Genomic DNA, 15,925 nt, shown 5'->3' with positions numbered 1-15,925 from the left:
TTTTTTAAATTAATAAACTTTATTTTTAGGGGTTCCTGTGTGGCTCAGTCAGTTAAACGTCTCTTTTTTTTCTTTAAATTTTCTTTAGTTTTGAGAGAGAGCGTGCAAGGGAAGGAGGGGGGCGGGGAGAGAATCCCAAGCAAGTTCCGCACTGTGTCAGCACAGAGCCTGATGTGGGGCTCCGACTCACAAACCGCGAGATCATGACCTGACTCGAAGTCGGACAGGTAACCAACTGGGCCACCCAGGCTCTTCAAACGTCCGACTCTTTATTTCAGCTTAGGTCATGATCTTGCAGTCATGAGATGGCACCCCGCATCTGTCTTTGTGTTGATCATGCAGAGCCTGCTTAGAATTCTCTTTCCCTCTCTCTCTGCCCCACCCCTGATCTCTCTCAAAATCAAGAAACAAACATTTAAAAAATAAACTATTTTTACTAGCAGTTTCAGTTTCATAGCAGAATTGAGCAGAAAGTACAGAGTTCCCATATACCCACTGTCCCCACATGCACAGCCTCCCCACTACCGTTCCACAGTGACATGTTTCTTACAGTTGATGAACCTATATTTGCTGCATCATTAATCAAAGTTGATAGTTTGTGTTAGGTTTCACTTCTTGGTGTTCTTCGTTCTGTGGGTTTTGACAAATGTGTAACGACCATTGTAGTATCATGGTATCATAGTTATATTGTCCTAAAGATCTCTTCTCTGCCTGTTCATCCTTCCCTCCCCACTAAGCCCTAGCAAGTACTGATCTTTTTACTGTTTTTATAGTTTTGCCTTTTCCAGGGTGTCATATAGTTGGCAATCATACATTATGTCCTTTTCACATTGGCTTCTTCCACTTAGTAATATGCATTTAAGTTTTCTTCATGTCTTTTTATGGCTTGATAGTTCATTTCTTTGGAGCCTTGGATGATGCTCCATCATCTGGATGAACCACAGTTTATCCATTCACCTTGTTGGGTCGTTATGAATAAAGCTACTGTAAACATCTGTGTGCAGGTGTTGTGTGGACCTAAGTTTTCAATTCATTAAACACCAAGGAACACAATTGCTGGATTGCATAGTAAGAATATGTTTAGTTTTTCAGAAACTGTCAAACTGTCTGCCAAAATGGCTGTACCATTTTGCATTTCTACCATCAGTGAATGAGAGTTCCTGTTGTTCCACATCCTTGCGAGGAATATATTGTCAGTGTTTTAGATTTGGGCCATTCTAATAGGTGTATAGTGTTACCTCATTGTTGGTTTAATTTGCAGTTCTCTCATGACATGTATCTAACACCATAGATTAGGTGGCTTTTTTTTTTAAGTTATTTATTTTGAAAGAGAGAGGGGTAGGGTAGGGGCAGAGGGAGAGGGAGAGACAATCCCAAGCAGACTCCATGCTCAGTGCAGAGCCCAACACGGAGATCCGTGTCACAAACTGTAAAATTTCGACCTGAGCCGAAATCAAGAGTCAGATGCCTAACTGACTGAGTCACCCAGGTGCTCCTAGACTGGGTGGATTATAAGAACAGAAATTTATTTCTTAACGTTCTGGAGGCTGGGAAGTCCAAAATTTGGTGTCTGGTGAGTACCTGCTTCCAGATGCATAGATAGTGTCTTCTTGTTGTGTCCTTCCATAGCATAAGGGGCAAGGGAGCTCTGGGGTTCTAATTTCATTTAAGAAGGGCACATGCTCATAACCTAATAACTTCTTGATAGCCTCCCTCCTAATACCAACATGAAGGTTAGGATTTCAACCTGACTTTTGATGATACACAAACATTCAGTCCATAACAACATATGATATTGAACATCTTTTCATAAATTCATTTGCCATCTGTGTATCTCCTTTGGTGAAGGGTCTGTGGAGGTCTTTTGCCCATTTTTTAATTGTGTTATTCATTTTTTTATTGTTGAGTTTTAGGAGTTCTTTGTATATCTTGGATAACAGTCTTTTATCAGATGTGTCTTTAGCATATATTTTTCCCCCAGTTTTTGGCTTCTATTTTCATTCTCTTGACATTGTCTTTTGCAGTGCAGAAGGTTTTAATTTTAATGAAGTCCCAACTTTCAGTTATTTCTTTCATGGACTGTGCCTTTGCTGTTGTCTCTAAAAAGATATTGCCACACCTAAAGTCACCAAGGTTTTTTCCCATGTTATTTTCTAGGAGTTTTTATAGTTTTGCATTTTAGAGTAATTCTTTGATCCATTTTGAGTTAATGTTTGTGAAGGATATAAGGTCTGTGTCTAAATTTTATTTTTTTTTTACCTGTGGATGTCCAGTTGTTCCAGCACCATTTTTTTGAGGAGACTGTCTTTATCTTAGCTCCATTCTATTTCCTTTGTCAGAGGTCACTTGATTCTATGTGGGTCTATTTCTGGGCTCTCTCTTCTCTTCTATTGATCTGTTTTTCTGTTCTTTTGTCAATACCACATTGACTTGATTACTGTTGCTTTTACAGTAAGTCTTGAAGTTGGGTAGTGTCTGACATGGTTCTCTTTCAGGATTGTGTCAGCTCTTCTGTTGCCTCTCCATATATAAACTTTATAAATCAGTTTGTGGATATCCACAAAATAACTTAGGGGGATTTTGAGTAGGATTGGATTGATCACATAGGTCAAGTTGGGAAGAACTGACATCTTGACATTTGAGTCTTCTTATGCATGAACATAGGGTATCTCTCCTTGTATTTAGTTCCTTTTTAGTTTTATTTATATTTTTAATAGATTTCAGTGAGGGTGGATAAGTCGTTATGCCAATATGGCGTCTTTAATTCAAGGTCTTTCATTATGTAACCCATGCTTCAGTAGAAACTTTATATTAGTAAGATTTTTTTTTTTCATTTTAAATGCATCCTGCACGCATAGAAATGTTCATTTTAGCATTTTAATTATTTAAAATGGAACATTTCACCGTTACACCACAGTTTTCATAGTTCTGTCAGGTCTTGGCTTAAGTCATTGTTATGTCCTTTTCTCTTTGAATTAGTTCAGCTCAAGGTAGAACTTCCTGCCTTTGGGATAGAAAGCATATGGAATCTTGGCATTTAGTTTGGTAGGGGTTAAAAGGTTGTGTGTGTGGAAAGCATTGTGTTAAAAAAATGCATTTTTGTAAAATGAGTCTATTATTAAATTGAGCATTTGAAACATTGTATTGGGAATTATTCCAGTGCTGGAAAAAGACAGTGTTAATGACCCTTGCAGTAACAGTAATTGTTGAATTAATATTCAAGCAATGAGAAAATAAATTTTGCTGAGATATCTGTCCTCATGCTGCTAATGTTTAAAATTATATCACTTGTTAACAGTAAGAGCAGCTAGTAACAAAAATTTTAGGCTAAGTTTGTCACTCAATCTAAACTTTCTCCATGCTTTTTACTCTTGTTGTTTTGTGTAGAACGTATACTAACTTATGGGAAATATGGTATTTAAAAGGAGGGATGGATGTTTGTAGGGGGAAAAAAAGCAATAGAATAAAGGTACTTCTCATTTTCGCAATAACATTTAAACAAAAAATTGAGCTCTCATTATGGAATTTAACAGTCTTTTCTGTTGTTTTTTTGGTATTTGTGCATGGTGAGGTGTCAGTGAACAATTTTGTTTCTGTTTTCTCATAATTTGACTCAGAACTGGAATAAATTTTACTTTGCTGTTATCAGTGAAGTAAATAAATGAACCTTCTTTACGGAGGGAGGTAAGGTAAGAAAACATTCCCTTTCCATTCATTCTCCTCCTTCTCCTTCCCCCTGCTATTAAACTTTCTCTCTGAGATCTCCCTTCTCACCTTGGGCAGATCCCATAGCTCTTCAGTCACTTTGAGTTGCCAAAATACTTCTAACTTTTAAGGCATAAAAGTACCATCCACTGAAAGAAGCCTAATCTACATCTTATAACCTCATGGAGCTTACATTATGATGAGAGAGACAGTAAGATAAATAAGTAAACTATATGTTAGAGAGTGATAAATTATATGGAGAAGAAAATATGAATAATAAAATATGTGGAGATGATGTATGACATTTTTAGATAGAGTGGCCAGGAAAGGCCTCACTGAGAAGGTGACTTTGCAATCAGGACCTGCAGAAAGTGATGAATCCAAACCATGTTGCCATCTTGAAGAAGAACATTCTAGGCAGAAATACATCTGTGCAGAAGCCCTGAGGTGGAACTGTACATTGTGTGTTGGAGAAACAGGTTGTTAGAGCCAGTTGAACAGGGAAGAGAGAAACAGATAAGAAGGATGATGGTGATAATGGTGGCAGCAAATTATACAGTGCCTTGTAGGTCAGAAGGCTTTGATCTTAACACAGAACAGGAGGGTAGTAAGCCTTTGGAAAGTTTTGACTAGAATTACATGATCTGACTTACTTTCTGCCTGTTGCCTTGCCGGCTTGTCTTTTGCAAATAGACTACCATGGTGGGAGTGGGGCCAAAGGTGGAAGCAGAGAGGCTATTGTAACTAGCCAGGAGGGGATTCTGGTATTTTGAATCAGGGTCAGGTAGAATTTTGGGTTTGTTTTGAAGATAAAATCAATAGAATTTGCTGATATACTGGATACGAGGTAAAGTGTTGTTAAAGAAGAGGTCTTTGCTTTCGCCACGAGGAACTAGAAGAATGGAGTTGGCATTTAACTGAAATAGGGAGGATTGTAGGAGGAGTTAGAACATGAACTCATTTTGGGACATGTTAAATATGAGGCAGTTTTCAAAATTATTAGATTCAAAATATTATAAAGACTGTTTAGTAAGCATTTCAATGTGTAGTTCTGAAATTCAGCATAAGAACATAGGCTGGAGATACAAATTTGGAAATTAAGAGCCTACTGGTGCTTTTGGAAGCCATAAAATTGCATGAGATCAACAAAAGGGTAGATATGAGAAGAAAAGACAAGAGGTCCAGGAACTGAGTTCTGAAGGACTGACTCTATTTATAGATTAGGGAGATAAGGAATAGCACTAGTAGTTGAGAAGAAGGGACCAGGAGAGTTAGGAGGAAGACCAGTATGTTATTCTAGTAACAAAACAGAAGTTTATATCCAGTAGAAAAAAATGATCGAATGTGTCAACATGTTGCTGGGGCAGTCAAATAAGATGAGTATTGAGAAATGAGCATTAGGTCTAGTGATGAGGTCACTGGTGACCTTTGATAAGTGCTGTTTCAGTGTAGTGATAAGGAGTAAAAAGCCTGTTAAGAGATCTTTGAGATGGGAGCTGGGAGGGGTAGAGTAATAGAGGTTTTTTTTTTAATAAAGATTGGGGAAATGTTATCATGATATTCTTGTGAACATCATTCCCCAGAGAGGGAAACACAAATGATCTAGAATGGCATGTGGAATTACTGGAATGTTACCCTTGTGTAAAACAGAGAGAATGGAACTAACTAGTGAAAAGGTATGAATAGCACCTGTCTTGAGATTGTCAGCATTTATCACTCATTTTCTCCTCAGCTGTGAAGCCTCAGTGGCAGACCGGAAGGCAGCCTGTAAAAAATGCTTTGCTTGAATTTGGGTGGAGCCAGTTCTTGTATCCAACACCTTCCTCCCCCCACCACCACTAAGAATGTCTTGATTTGCAGGTGGCACCTTCTAAGAAGGCAAAGGGTGTCCTTATTCCAAATAAGGCAGCCAGCACTAGGGCTGGATTTTAGCCATTGCTTGCCTTAGGCTCAGTATTCTTAGAGCATTAAAGGAATCATACTACCATAAGCTTTGGCCTTGCCCAGTCTTCTCTAAGACAACAAGGGAAGTCACATTTAATATTCTGCTGTAATAAACATTTCCTTTGCCCTGGGACAAAACAGTATAAGTGAGAAGAAAGCAAATTTAAGAACCAATACGAGTTTGGTGTAGGAATCCCAGCTCTTACTGCCAACTGGCAGAGGGGGTTTAAGATGTACCATTTACTTTCTGTGTCTTGGTTTTTTCTTTTTTTTTTTCTTTCTTTTTTAAAATTTTTTTTTCAACGTTTATTTTTATTTTTGGGACAGAGAGAGACAGAGCATGAACGGGGGAGGGGCAGAGAGAGGGGGAGACACAGAATCGGAAACAGGCTCCAGGCTCTGAGCCATCAGCCCAGAGCCTGACGCGGGGCTCGAACTCACGGACCGCGAGATCGTGACCTTGCTGAGGTCGGACGCTTAACCGACTGCGCCACCCAGGCGCCCCTGTCTTGGTTTTTTCAAGTATAAAGAGATGGGATTGGCTTCAACCAGATTCTTTTCAGTCTGAAATTCTGTGATTCATTAAAAAGTATAGTAACCCCACTTCAACTTCTTTGTATTCTCTGAAGCATAACATAGTTCTACTAAGAACTAAGAAATATTACTGAGGAACTTTGTATTATGGTTTGTTTTTTAATTATTTGTTTTTTAGTTTTTTGGATAACAGCTCCCTTTGGGTTCTTACACAAATAGATATTAGCAAAATTTGACCGGAAATTAAATTAGAAATACAATACAGCACACTGTTGAAGACAATACAGACTAGTTCACAGACTTTGTCCAAGTTCTTTCTGAGTCATTTTGTGACTGTGGGACATATGGAAAGTTGTTTAACTCTCAGAACCTTTGTTTCTCATCTAAAAATAGTAATGTACTAATAGTACCTACTTCATAGATTTGTAAGGAGAATTAAATGAGTTATGCTGTGATGCTTTGAACAATGCCTGGCTTGCAATACGGATGGAGTAAATCTTAACTAATGTTGTTATTATTATTATTATTATTATTATTATTATTATTATGACGACGACTACTATTATTAACATTACCAGTGTGTGACATGTATAGTTTAGAATCATTTTAGTGAAGCAGCTCTACCATAAAAGTTTCTGACACTATAATTTCATTTTATGATGATTACCTTAAGCCACCAAGGGAAAAATTAACTTGGAAAAGGAAATGCTGTTGAATCAGATTAAACCCTTTTTTGTTTGTTTACAAATTTAGTGCTCAATATTATGTTTTTAGTTACAATGAAAATTCACTTAGGGAATATACTTGATTCTCAAATGATGACAGGACAGTGAGCCATTACTGTAATTAGTTTCAGTTGCTGTGTACACTTAAGACGTATAAAACAGTATTTATGTTAAAAAATATTTTTCCCTAAATGGGCCAAAATAGTGAGATTTTATTGTTCATGCACCTGCCTTAAATATAGGTTTTTAAAGCATGCTGCAAATATTTTGATTATACCATTAAGTTTTCTACATCCTTTCTGTATGGACTATTTTTTAGAGCATAGGTTTGATTTGATAGCATCACTTACCTGATGTTTACAGTTCAGTTTGTTTTACAGAATTAATAATACACAGTATTTTGACTATACCTGAAAGTCCTATTATAATTAATACAATAGGTTGATTATCAAGTGGTTGATTTATCAATGCTGGTTTGCCCTTATTTTAAATCAAACATGCAGATCATTTATAAACTAATAGGTCAGTTTAAAAGAAGAAATGCCCTAGATGTATTGTACATTAGTTCACAAAGTCAAGATAATTTATGATGTAAAGGTTAGGGGAAAATGGAAGTCTATAAGGTAAATTTGAAGAAAATTTAAGGAATATTGGGTATGCCTTACCAGCAAATAATTGTGAGTTTAGATTTTATTTGAATTATCTTTCTTGTTTGTATTTTATAAATGAAATGATGTTGTTGAGCATAATGCAGTGTACCTGGGAATTAGTAGCATCGAGCATTCAGACTTTGCTTTTTTAACATTCCCTAAATGTGGGACTAAAAGGAACCAGGGCTTCTTGAGGAAATGGCTGATTCCAAGCCTGGGATCCTGGAACAGTTTTGTGCCGTGTTATGCCGTGAAAGTAAGGAAGTATTTATAAAAATACAGCAACTTCTCACAAGAATAGAGGGGCCATTTTGAAGGGGCACCCACTAGCCAAATTTGGGATAATTTGAGCATCAAAACAATTAAAGGCAGTAATGAATTATATAAATCATTAAGAAAAAAAAAAAAGAGGGGCGCCTGGGTGGCGCAGTCGGTTAAGCGTCCGACTTCAGCCAGGTCACGATCTCGCGGTCCGTGAGTTCGAGCCCCGCGTCAGGCTCTGGGCTGATGGCTCAGAGCCTGGAGCCTGTTTCCGATTCTGTGTCTCCCTCTCTGTCTGCCCCTCCCCCGTTCATGCTCTGTCTCTCTCTGTCCCAAAATAAATAAACGTTGAAAAAAAAATTAAAAAAAAAAAAAAAAAAAAAGAATCCATGAGACCATGTGAATAATACACACATTCATACAAATGGGAGAAGAGAGGAATCAAGGGCCAGCTGGTAAATGTAGAGTCAATGCTGAAGTTGGAAAATTATGATTTTTATCACCATCATAGTAAAGTTTAGTTCAGTCAGGAATCACAAATGGATGTTAAATGTAGGGGAGAAATTTGGTTGAAGAGCAAAGGTTGCTTATTGTAGGAAAAAGATAGTAAGCATTAGGAAAATCAGATATCACTTGATCCAGGTAATGAAAATTAACAACACCGGTTAGGGACAGGTGAATGAATACCTTGGTACTCTGAGAACACATCACTTCTGCACTGTTTTGGCCAGGAATGCCCTGTCTGCATCTAACCATGAAACATCAGATAACTCCCAAAAGATGAGCATGCTATTGAAAGAAGTAGGAGATGATGGGGAAGGAGGATGACTGTATTCATTAACAAAAATGTTAATGTTATGAAAGTCAAGGCCAAAAAGTTCCATGTTAAAGGAAACTAAAGACACAGGCCATAGATGATCTTAAGAGTAGATTCTGTATCTGGACGAGAATTAAATTTTTTTAAAAGGCATTATTATTGGGTCAGTTGACAACATTATTTTGCAGGTAATTGGTTAAAGTGTTTGTTTTTTTTTTTAATTTACAGAAATTGTGGCTGTACTCTGATTATATTGGAGGGTAATATAGGAAATGTGAAAACTTAAGTATTTATGAGGAAAGGGCCAGATACATTCAGCTTACTCTAAAATAGCTCAGAAAATAAAGCCTTGGGTGTCAGTGTGTATGTGCACATACATACATACATACAGAGAGAGGGAAACAGAGAGGGTGTGGGAGGGAGGGAGAAGATGAAAAAGCTAGTGGGGTACAATGCTAACAGGTAGTTTCTGGGTTAAGTTATACAGGTGTTCTTTGGTTTTGCAGTTTTTCTGGAAATTTGAAATGTTTGCAAATAAGTTTATACATATATGTATACACACATTGGGACTTAGTTCTTTTACTTTTCATATTTATCGCTTATTGCTCTAGGTTGCTAATTTACCTTTAATACTTAATTGGTTTAAGATGTTAACATTTATTGCTTATAGATATACACATTGATTTTTAATTTCTTTTAAATAGTGCTGGGCCTAAAGGAGATAACATTTATGAATGGAGATCGACTATACTTGGTCCACCAGGTTCTGTATATGAAGGTGGTGTGTTTTTTCTGGATATCACTTTTTCATCCGATTATCCATTTAAGCCACCAAAGGTAAGAACCTACAAGTCCATTCTTTAATCTTTAGCCTTCTCTAAAATTCTAGAGGTTAAATATGTACTGATGTAATCATTTTCATGGCATTGCTTTTCATGAATTGATATGGAAACTCTCTTATAACCAAGAATTTTGAAACTGACAGAAATTGCTTTCTGCCTTATACAGATAACTTTATAGTCAGCAGAAAGAGTTTGTTAATTGTAAATAAAAATATGCCACTTTGCACACCAATAAAGGAGATAAATTTTAGATTTATGTTATAAGGGAAAATATCCTAAGAAGCTTCCTGGAGATACCTGTCGGGATTAAAAGTAAAGCTGTTTGACAACTTGCAGAAATAAGAAATAAGTTGAATTTTGTGCTCAATACCATCTCTTCACAGCAAAACTAGAAAACCGCAGCAAAGAAGAAGGAAACTATTATTCAAAAAGCTTGCTTTGTGCCCTCTGTAGTTAGGATGTAGTAATGAGAATGAGGGTGGGCTGGGTGGCTTAAGCCTTAGTTGTCTCTCAGTATGAATTTAGATGGGTAACACAAGGGTTGAGTTGTGCCTGGGCAATTATTTTTCAAGTCTTAAATGTAACAGTTACCTGAATGGTTTCCTCCTCTTCTCATTATAAAATGGTCAAGAGCCAGCAGGTAAAAACTGCCAATATTAAGCCTGAACATAATTATGGTCTAGTGACAGAGACTTCTGACATGTCAGGGAAAAGTATATTGTTATCAGGCCTTTAACTATGATGAAATGTTTTTCTTTTCAACATAGTTTCTTATGTCCCCTACACTATTTAAAACACATGTAGCAATTTAATGCTTGTGTGCACATGCATGCTTGGTGAGGGTGGGAGAAGAGAGAGAGTAAAAATTAAGGATTTTTTTATTTAAACCCAGGGTTATTTCTCCATTATCTAATAATGTAACAACAGTTCCACCTAGTGGTATCTACCTTAAAGTACAGACACCAAGGTTCCCTATCACCTAGAGGTATTTGCTATCTACTGGAATTACCAGTGTTTTGAATACTATACTATCTCATCTGAATTTAAGATCTGTAAATGATTGTCTTATTTAATGTTCCCAAGTATGTAGAGTATGTCTTGCTAGATCAAATAAAGGAACAAAGCCCCCATGTTAATAATACTACAAATTGTATTCGCATTCAGAATGATACATGTTAAATGCTGGTATATCATTAACTGCTCAATTTGCATTCAGTGGTTAAGTTTTCTGTATTACAGAAAACAAAACCTTAGCAAAATAGCTCATGGCTGTATTTATAAATAGTGATACTTCTACATGCCTCATTTTTCTTGAAATTGGTTTTTATATGGTAGCAAAATTAGCAGAAAAAAGTTTGCAAGGTTTATTTTCTACAAAACTATATTTGTATATCAGGGAAAGGAAAAGAGGTCTATTTTTCTTTTTCTAACAGGTTTCAAACTATAGTTCTGTATATGATTTATCAATTGTTTTGGTTAATATAGTGGTTATGTTTTATTTTAGCATGTTACTTTTTTTTGCTGAAGTCTCAGTATTTTAATTTTCTAACCTTTCCATGTTGATTCATTTTTCTTGCCTGAGATATCTTACACAGTATTATGAAGCATTATTTGGATCTGTAGTTGGACAAGTGAAAAAGAAATAATACCTCTGCTCTTATCTTGGTGTTAGGTACAATTATTTCTATACAGTTCTGATTATTTTTGAAGTTCAGATAAAGTATTGAACTTCTACGGAATAGTACAATTATCTTCTGTTCACTGATTATTAATAGCTGAAAGGATTCAAAGTTATTTATTGCATCATGTTTGTAAACTACACATATCTATTGAATAGTCAGCTGTCAATGATCTAAACATATTATTCCCATATTCGAGAACAGAATTGTCTGATAGAAATACAATGCAAGCTACATGTGTAGTTTTAAATACTTGACAAGCTGCATTAAAAAAGATAGAGGGACGCCTGGGTTGCTCAGTTGATTGAGCATCTGACTCTTTGTTTTGGCTCAGGTCATAGTCCTGGGGTCCCGGGGTCCTGGGGTCCGGGGATTGGGTCCTGCTGAGCCATGCTCATTGTGGAGCCTGCTTAAGATACTCTCTCCCTCCCTCTGCCCCTCTTCCCTGCTCACGCCCACTCTCTCCAAAATTAAAAAAAAAAAAGAGAGTGAAATTAATCTTAATAACATTTAACCCAGTATACCAAAGATACTGTCATTTGAACATGAAATCAATGTAACAGTATTGTTAATGCGATGTTTTACATTCTCTTTTTGGCACTGTCTTTGAAATCCGATCTGGTATGTATGGTACATTTTTAGCCCACTTCAACTAGCCCACATTTTAAGATCCATATAACTAGTATGTGTACTTTATTAGACAGGTTCTAGAAGTACAGTCTCTTCCTTCTCCCTTACTAGACCACTGCTGTCTTTCTTGTTTTTAATTAATTATGCACCATTATCAGAAATACACTTTTGAGGGCTTTTAATATTTTCTTTCTAGACTCCATGTGGGTGATCATAGTACGCTGCTAGTTCTAAGACATCAGGAACTGTTTTGTTTCGTTTTGTTTTTCTCTGCAACTCCAAATTAAGAATTAACCACCCTGTTAATGTTTGTGACTGTTTTTGAAACTTGCCAGTATTTATTCCTATGATTTATTCTTTTTTCATATATCTCCGAGATATATTAGTTTCCTTTATTCAGTATCTTAAGTACCTTGCTTGTTTTATTTTATTCTCTTAGTCTAATAAGACATTGAACTAGCTGGAGAAATGAAAAGCTGAAAAATAGACTGGTGATTTCATCAGCCTTCCTTTAAATCTTTGTCCAGTATTTTCTGATACATGACAGGATATTAGCAGAGTTGATATTGATCTTTTCTACTAAGAAACTGATCTAACTTTTGTCTTATGGTGAAAAAAAAAAATTCTTTACCAGTTCCTTCTTTCCTTTGGCAGTAAAACACTTCTCACTTGCCATGTTTAAACAGAGGGCTGTATGTGCACGTGTGTACATGTATGTGTATATGGTACATATATGATCATAGGTACCTATAATTACTGTATCATTCATTTAGAGAAAACCATCCAAATCAGCTACTCACTTTGGTGTGAAATCAAGAAAGTTCTTGCTCTCCTGGGTAAAAGAAATGTCTTTCAACTGAATTAAATAAATAGAAACCGTTTACTTTTGATATTATTTCCACCTAGTGTTTAATTAGCTCTTCAGTCAAATTATTTTCTATTTAGTATCTGTGTTACCCTTCACTTTTGTTGGTGAGAGTTTTAGTTGGTAATAAAGCATTCATTTTCTTTGTTTTTAATGAAACTGTCCTTAGGTTACTTTCCGCACCAGAATCTATCACTGCAACATCAACAGTCAGGGAGTCATCTGTCTGGACATCCTTAAAGACAACTGGAGTCCTGCTTTGACTATTTCAAAGGTTTTGCTGTCGATTTGTTCGCTTTTGACAGATTGCAACCCTGGTAAGCAAATCTTTATTAACACATACAGTGAGGCTACAGAAACCAACGTGTTTTCTTGGTTACCTTAACTGAGTTGAGAAAGTAAGTGCTACTGCTGGAAAGATCAGCCTAAAGCATTTTGCAAGGAAATGATCAATGCCATTTCAGTTAGATAGACCAGAAGTTTCACAATAACTTTCTTGAGTTTATTAATGGCCTGCTACCTATAGTTACTTTCTTTCTGTCCTTGATGGACTTTTTCTGAATTAGTGTAGCTCTACAGGTCATATTTGCCAGGAGTAAAATAATGACTCGGACACCAGTGCATCCTTTCCTTGCTCCTTCCGTGCTGCCATGTGCTTTAAAAGCTACCAATGAGTAATGAAGAGCTTCTTGTTCTCCCTTCTTGGCTTACAGTTGGTTGTTTTAGGTGTAGTAATAGTAGATATTAATATGATGGTTGATGAGAGAGTTGGACTAGGATTATGATTATAGAAATGCAAAGTCATTAATATATAATCCATAACATTTTTAAGAAATGCATAGGGGTGCCTGGGTGGCTCAGTCCGTTGAGCGTCCCACTTCGGCTCAGGTTATGATCTCACGGTCTGTGAGTTTGAGCCCCACGTCGGGCTCTGTGCTGACAACTCAGATCCTGGAGCCTGCTTCAGATTCTGTGTCTCCCTCTCTCTCTGACCCTCCCCCGTTCATGCTCTGTCTCTCTCTGTCTCAAAAATAAATAAACATTAAAAAAAAAAAAGGGAAATGCATAATTGCCATGCATTAACATGTGTAGTTGACTTGAGAAAGTGACATTTAATCCTGAGATCTTGCATATGTTATCTGTCTAACTAAGTGGTCATTTTTAAAGAAGTAGAATTACTCTTTCTAAATATTGGGCTAATCACCAAAGGCTTTTACTGTTGTCTGAAACCCAACAGTTATACATATGCCAAAGGTAGAAAAACAGGATTAAAAAGAGTGAGGCAGCTCTAAATGAGCTGATACAGAAAGCTTTCTAAGATATACTAAGTGGAAGAGCAAGGCACCGAAGAAAAGTATGTATGCGTAACAGTCCTGTTCTAAATGCGTGTACGTGTGCATACTGTCCCTGGATAGAGATGCTGTTAGCAGGTGACATCGTTTGCTAGGTAGAAAAGCTTCTTGAGTAATTGGGAGTCGGGAGGGAAGAGGGCTTTACTTTTCACTGGCTTTCTTTTGGTGCACTTCAAATATTATGCTGTGTGTACATATTTACCTTTTTGAAAAACAAATTCAGAGTAGAAGTTTACAGCTCAGATTCAGTTTTTAGTTTAGAATTCTGTTTAAAACAAAATAAGTTTTCAAATGGAGATAAGGATAAGGATTTGAATCCTACTATTGCAGAATGAAGGAAACATTCTGAGTAGCACTATGTTATAAGATTTGAGTTTTTATTTAAGAATTACATTGAAAAAAATTTTTTTAATGTTTTTTTTTTTTGAGAGAGAGGGAGTGAGTGAGTGGGGGAAGGGCAGAGAGAGAGGGAGACACAGAATCTGAAGCAGGCTCCAGGTTTCAAGCTGTCAGCACAGAGCCTGATGCGGGGCTTGAATTTACGAACCACGAGATCATGACCTGAGCTGAAGTTGGATGCTTAACCCAGGCGTCCCTATAAATTTCATTTTTAAATATCCATAAGAAGGTAGAAATATAATCATCTTAGCATTACTGAATAAAATGCCAAGAGTGAAAAATAGTTTTTATATTTTATTAAAGGCATACATTTAAAATCAAATTTAGTAACTTAACATGCATTGTTTTTAGTTAAAAGGGCTTTTTAAATTTGAATATTAAAATATACAGCTGATTATGTGATGTTAAATATTTTAATTTTGAAAATTTAGCCATTATATATCTGTCGAGGTGCTGCCTTGAAAATTAGTGTTTTGATTTAATCAACTCTTAAAACTGTGACATTAAGACTCCATATAATATAATATATCTTTTAATGTTCTTTCTACTTTTTCAGCGGATCCTCTGGTTGGAAGCATAGCCACTCAGTATTTGACCAACAGAGCAGAACATGACAGGATAGCCAGACAGTGGACCAAGAGATACGCCACATAATTCACATAATTTGTATGCAGTGTGAAGGAGCAGAGGGCCTCTTCTCACTGTGCTGCAAATCTTTATAGCCTTTACAATACGGACTTCTGTGTATATGTTATACTGATTCTACTCTCTGCTTTTATCCTTTGGAGACTGGGAGCCTCCCCAAAAAGGTAAATGCTATCAAGAGTAGAACTTTGTAGCTGTAGATTAGTTATGTTTAAAACGCCTACTTGCAAGTCTTGCTTCTTTGGGATATCAAAATGTATTTTGTGATGTACTAAGGATACTGGTCCTGAAGTCTACCAAATATTATAGTGCATTTTAGCCTAATTCATTATCTGTATGAAGTTATAAAAGTAGCCGTAGATGACTAGGAATTACGTCATTTGTATTAAACCCAGATCTATTTCTGAGTATGTGGTTCATGCTGTTGTGAAAAATGTTTTACCTTTTACCTTTGTCAGTTTGTAATGAGAGGATTTCCTTTTACCCTTTGTAGCTCAGAGAGCACCTGATGTATCATCTCAAACACAATAAACATGCTCCTGAAGGCATAGTTTCCTGTCGTAATATTTTAAGTCAATCTTGTTAGAAGGTGTGTCTGAGATGATTGTTGATGAAATAAAAATGCGGATATGAAGATTGACTACTAAGGACCAGTACAAATAAATGAATTGTTAAATTGAAAACATTTGAAATCTTGTTAAATGTGTAGAGTTTTTTTTTCCCTTTAAGTACTGATGAAAGAATATAATGAGCTTAAAGATGCAACACTGGGTTTTAAACCATTGATCTCAAAACATATGAAGCTCTACTTTGATAAGAACATATTTGAGCACAAGATAATATGAAATCCTGCCTCAGGAATCTGGTATTATCTTAT

At 36.3% G+C, this 15,925-nt stretch overlaps 1 protein-coding gene across 3 annotated transcripts in view; it reads left to right on the top strand.

Moving 5' to 3' along the window:
- Window positions 1–15,598, top strand: part of UBE2E3 (ubiquitin conjugating enzyme E2 E3) — a 93,440-nt gene extending 77,842 nt beyond the window's left edge. For all 3 annotated transcript variants that reach the window (XM_047873041.1, XM_047873039.1, XM_047873040.1), the window contains 3 exons: window positions 9,341–9,473; window positions 12,822–12,969; window positions 14,960–15,598. In XM_047873041.1, coding sequence (XP_047728997.1) covers window positions 9,341–9,473; window positions 12,822–12,969; window positions 14,960–15,057 — 379 coding nt within the window. In that variant the 3' untranslated portion in view covers window positions 15,058–15,598. The remainder of the gene's footprint in view (window positions 1–9,340; window positions 9,474–12,821; window positions 12,970–14,959) is intronic.
- Window positions 15,599–15,925: the final 327 nt, after the last annotated feature.

Source organism: Prionailurus viverrinus, chromosome C1 (genome assembly GCF_022837055.1).
Source record: "Prionailurus viverrinus isolate Anna chromosome C1, UM_Priviv_1.0, whole genome shotgun sequence".
In the NCBI taxonomy this organism is placed as follows: Eukaryota; Metazoa; Chordata; class Mammalia; order Carnivora; family Felidae; genus Prionailurus; species Prionailurus viverrinus.
The sequence above is the reverse complement of the archived record's forward strand: the minus strand, read 5'-3'. Positions and strand labels throughout refer to the sequence as shown.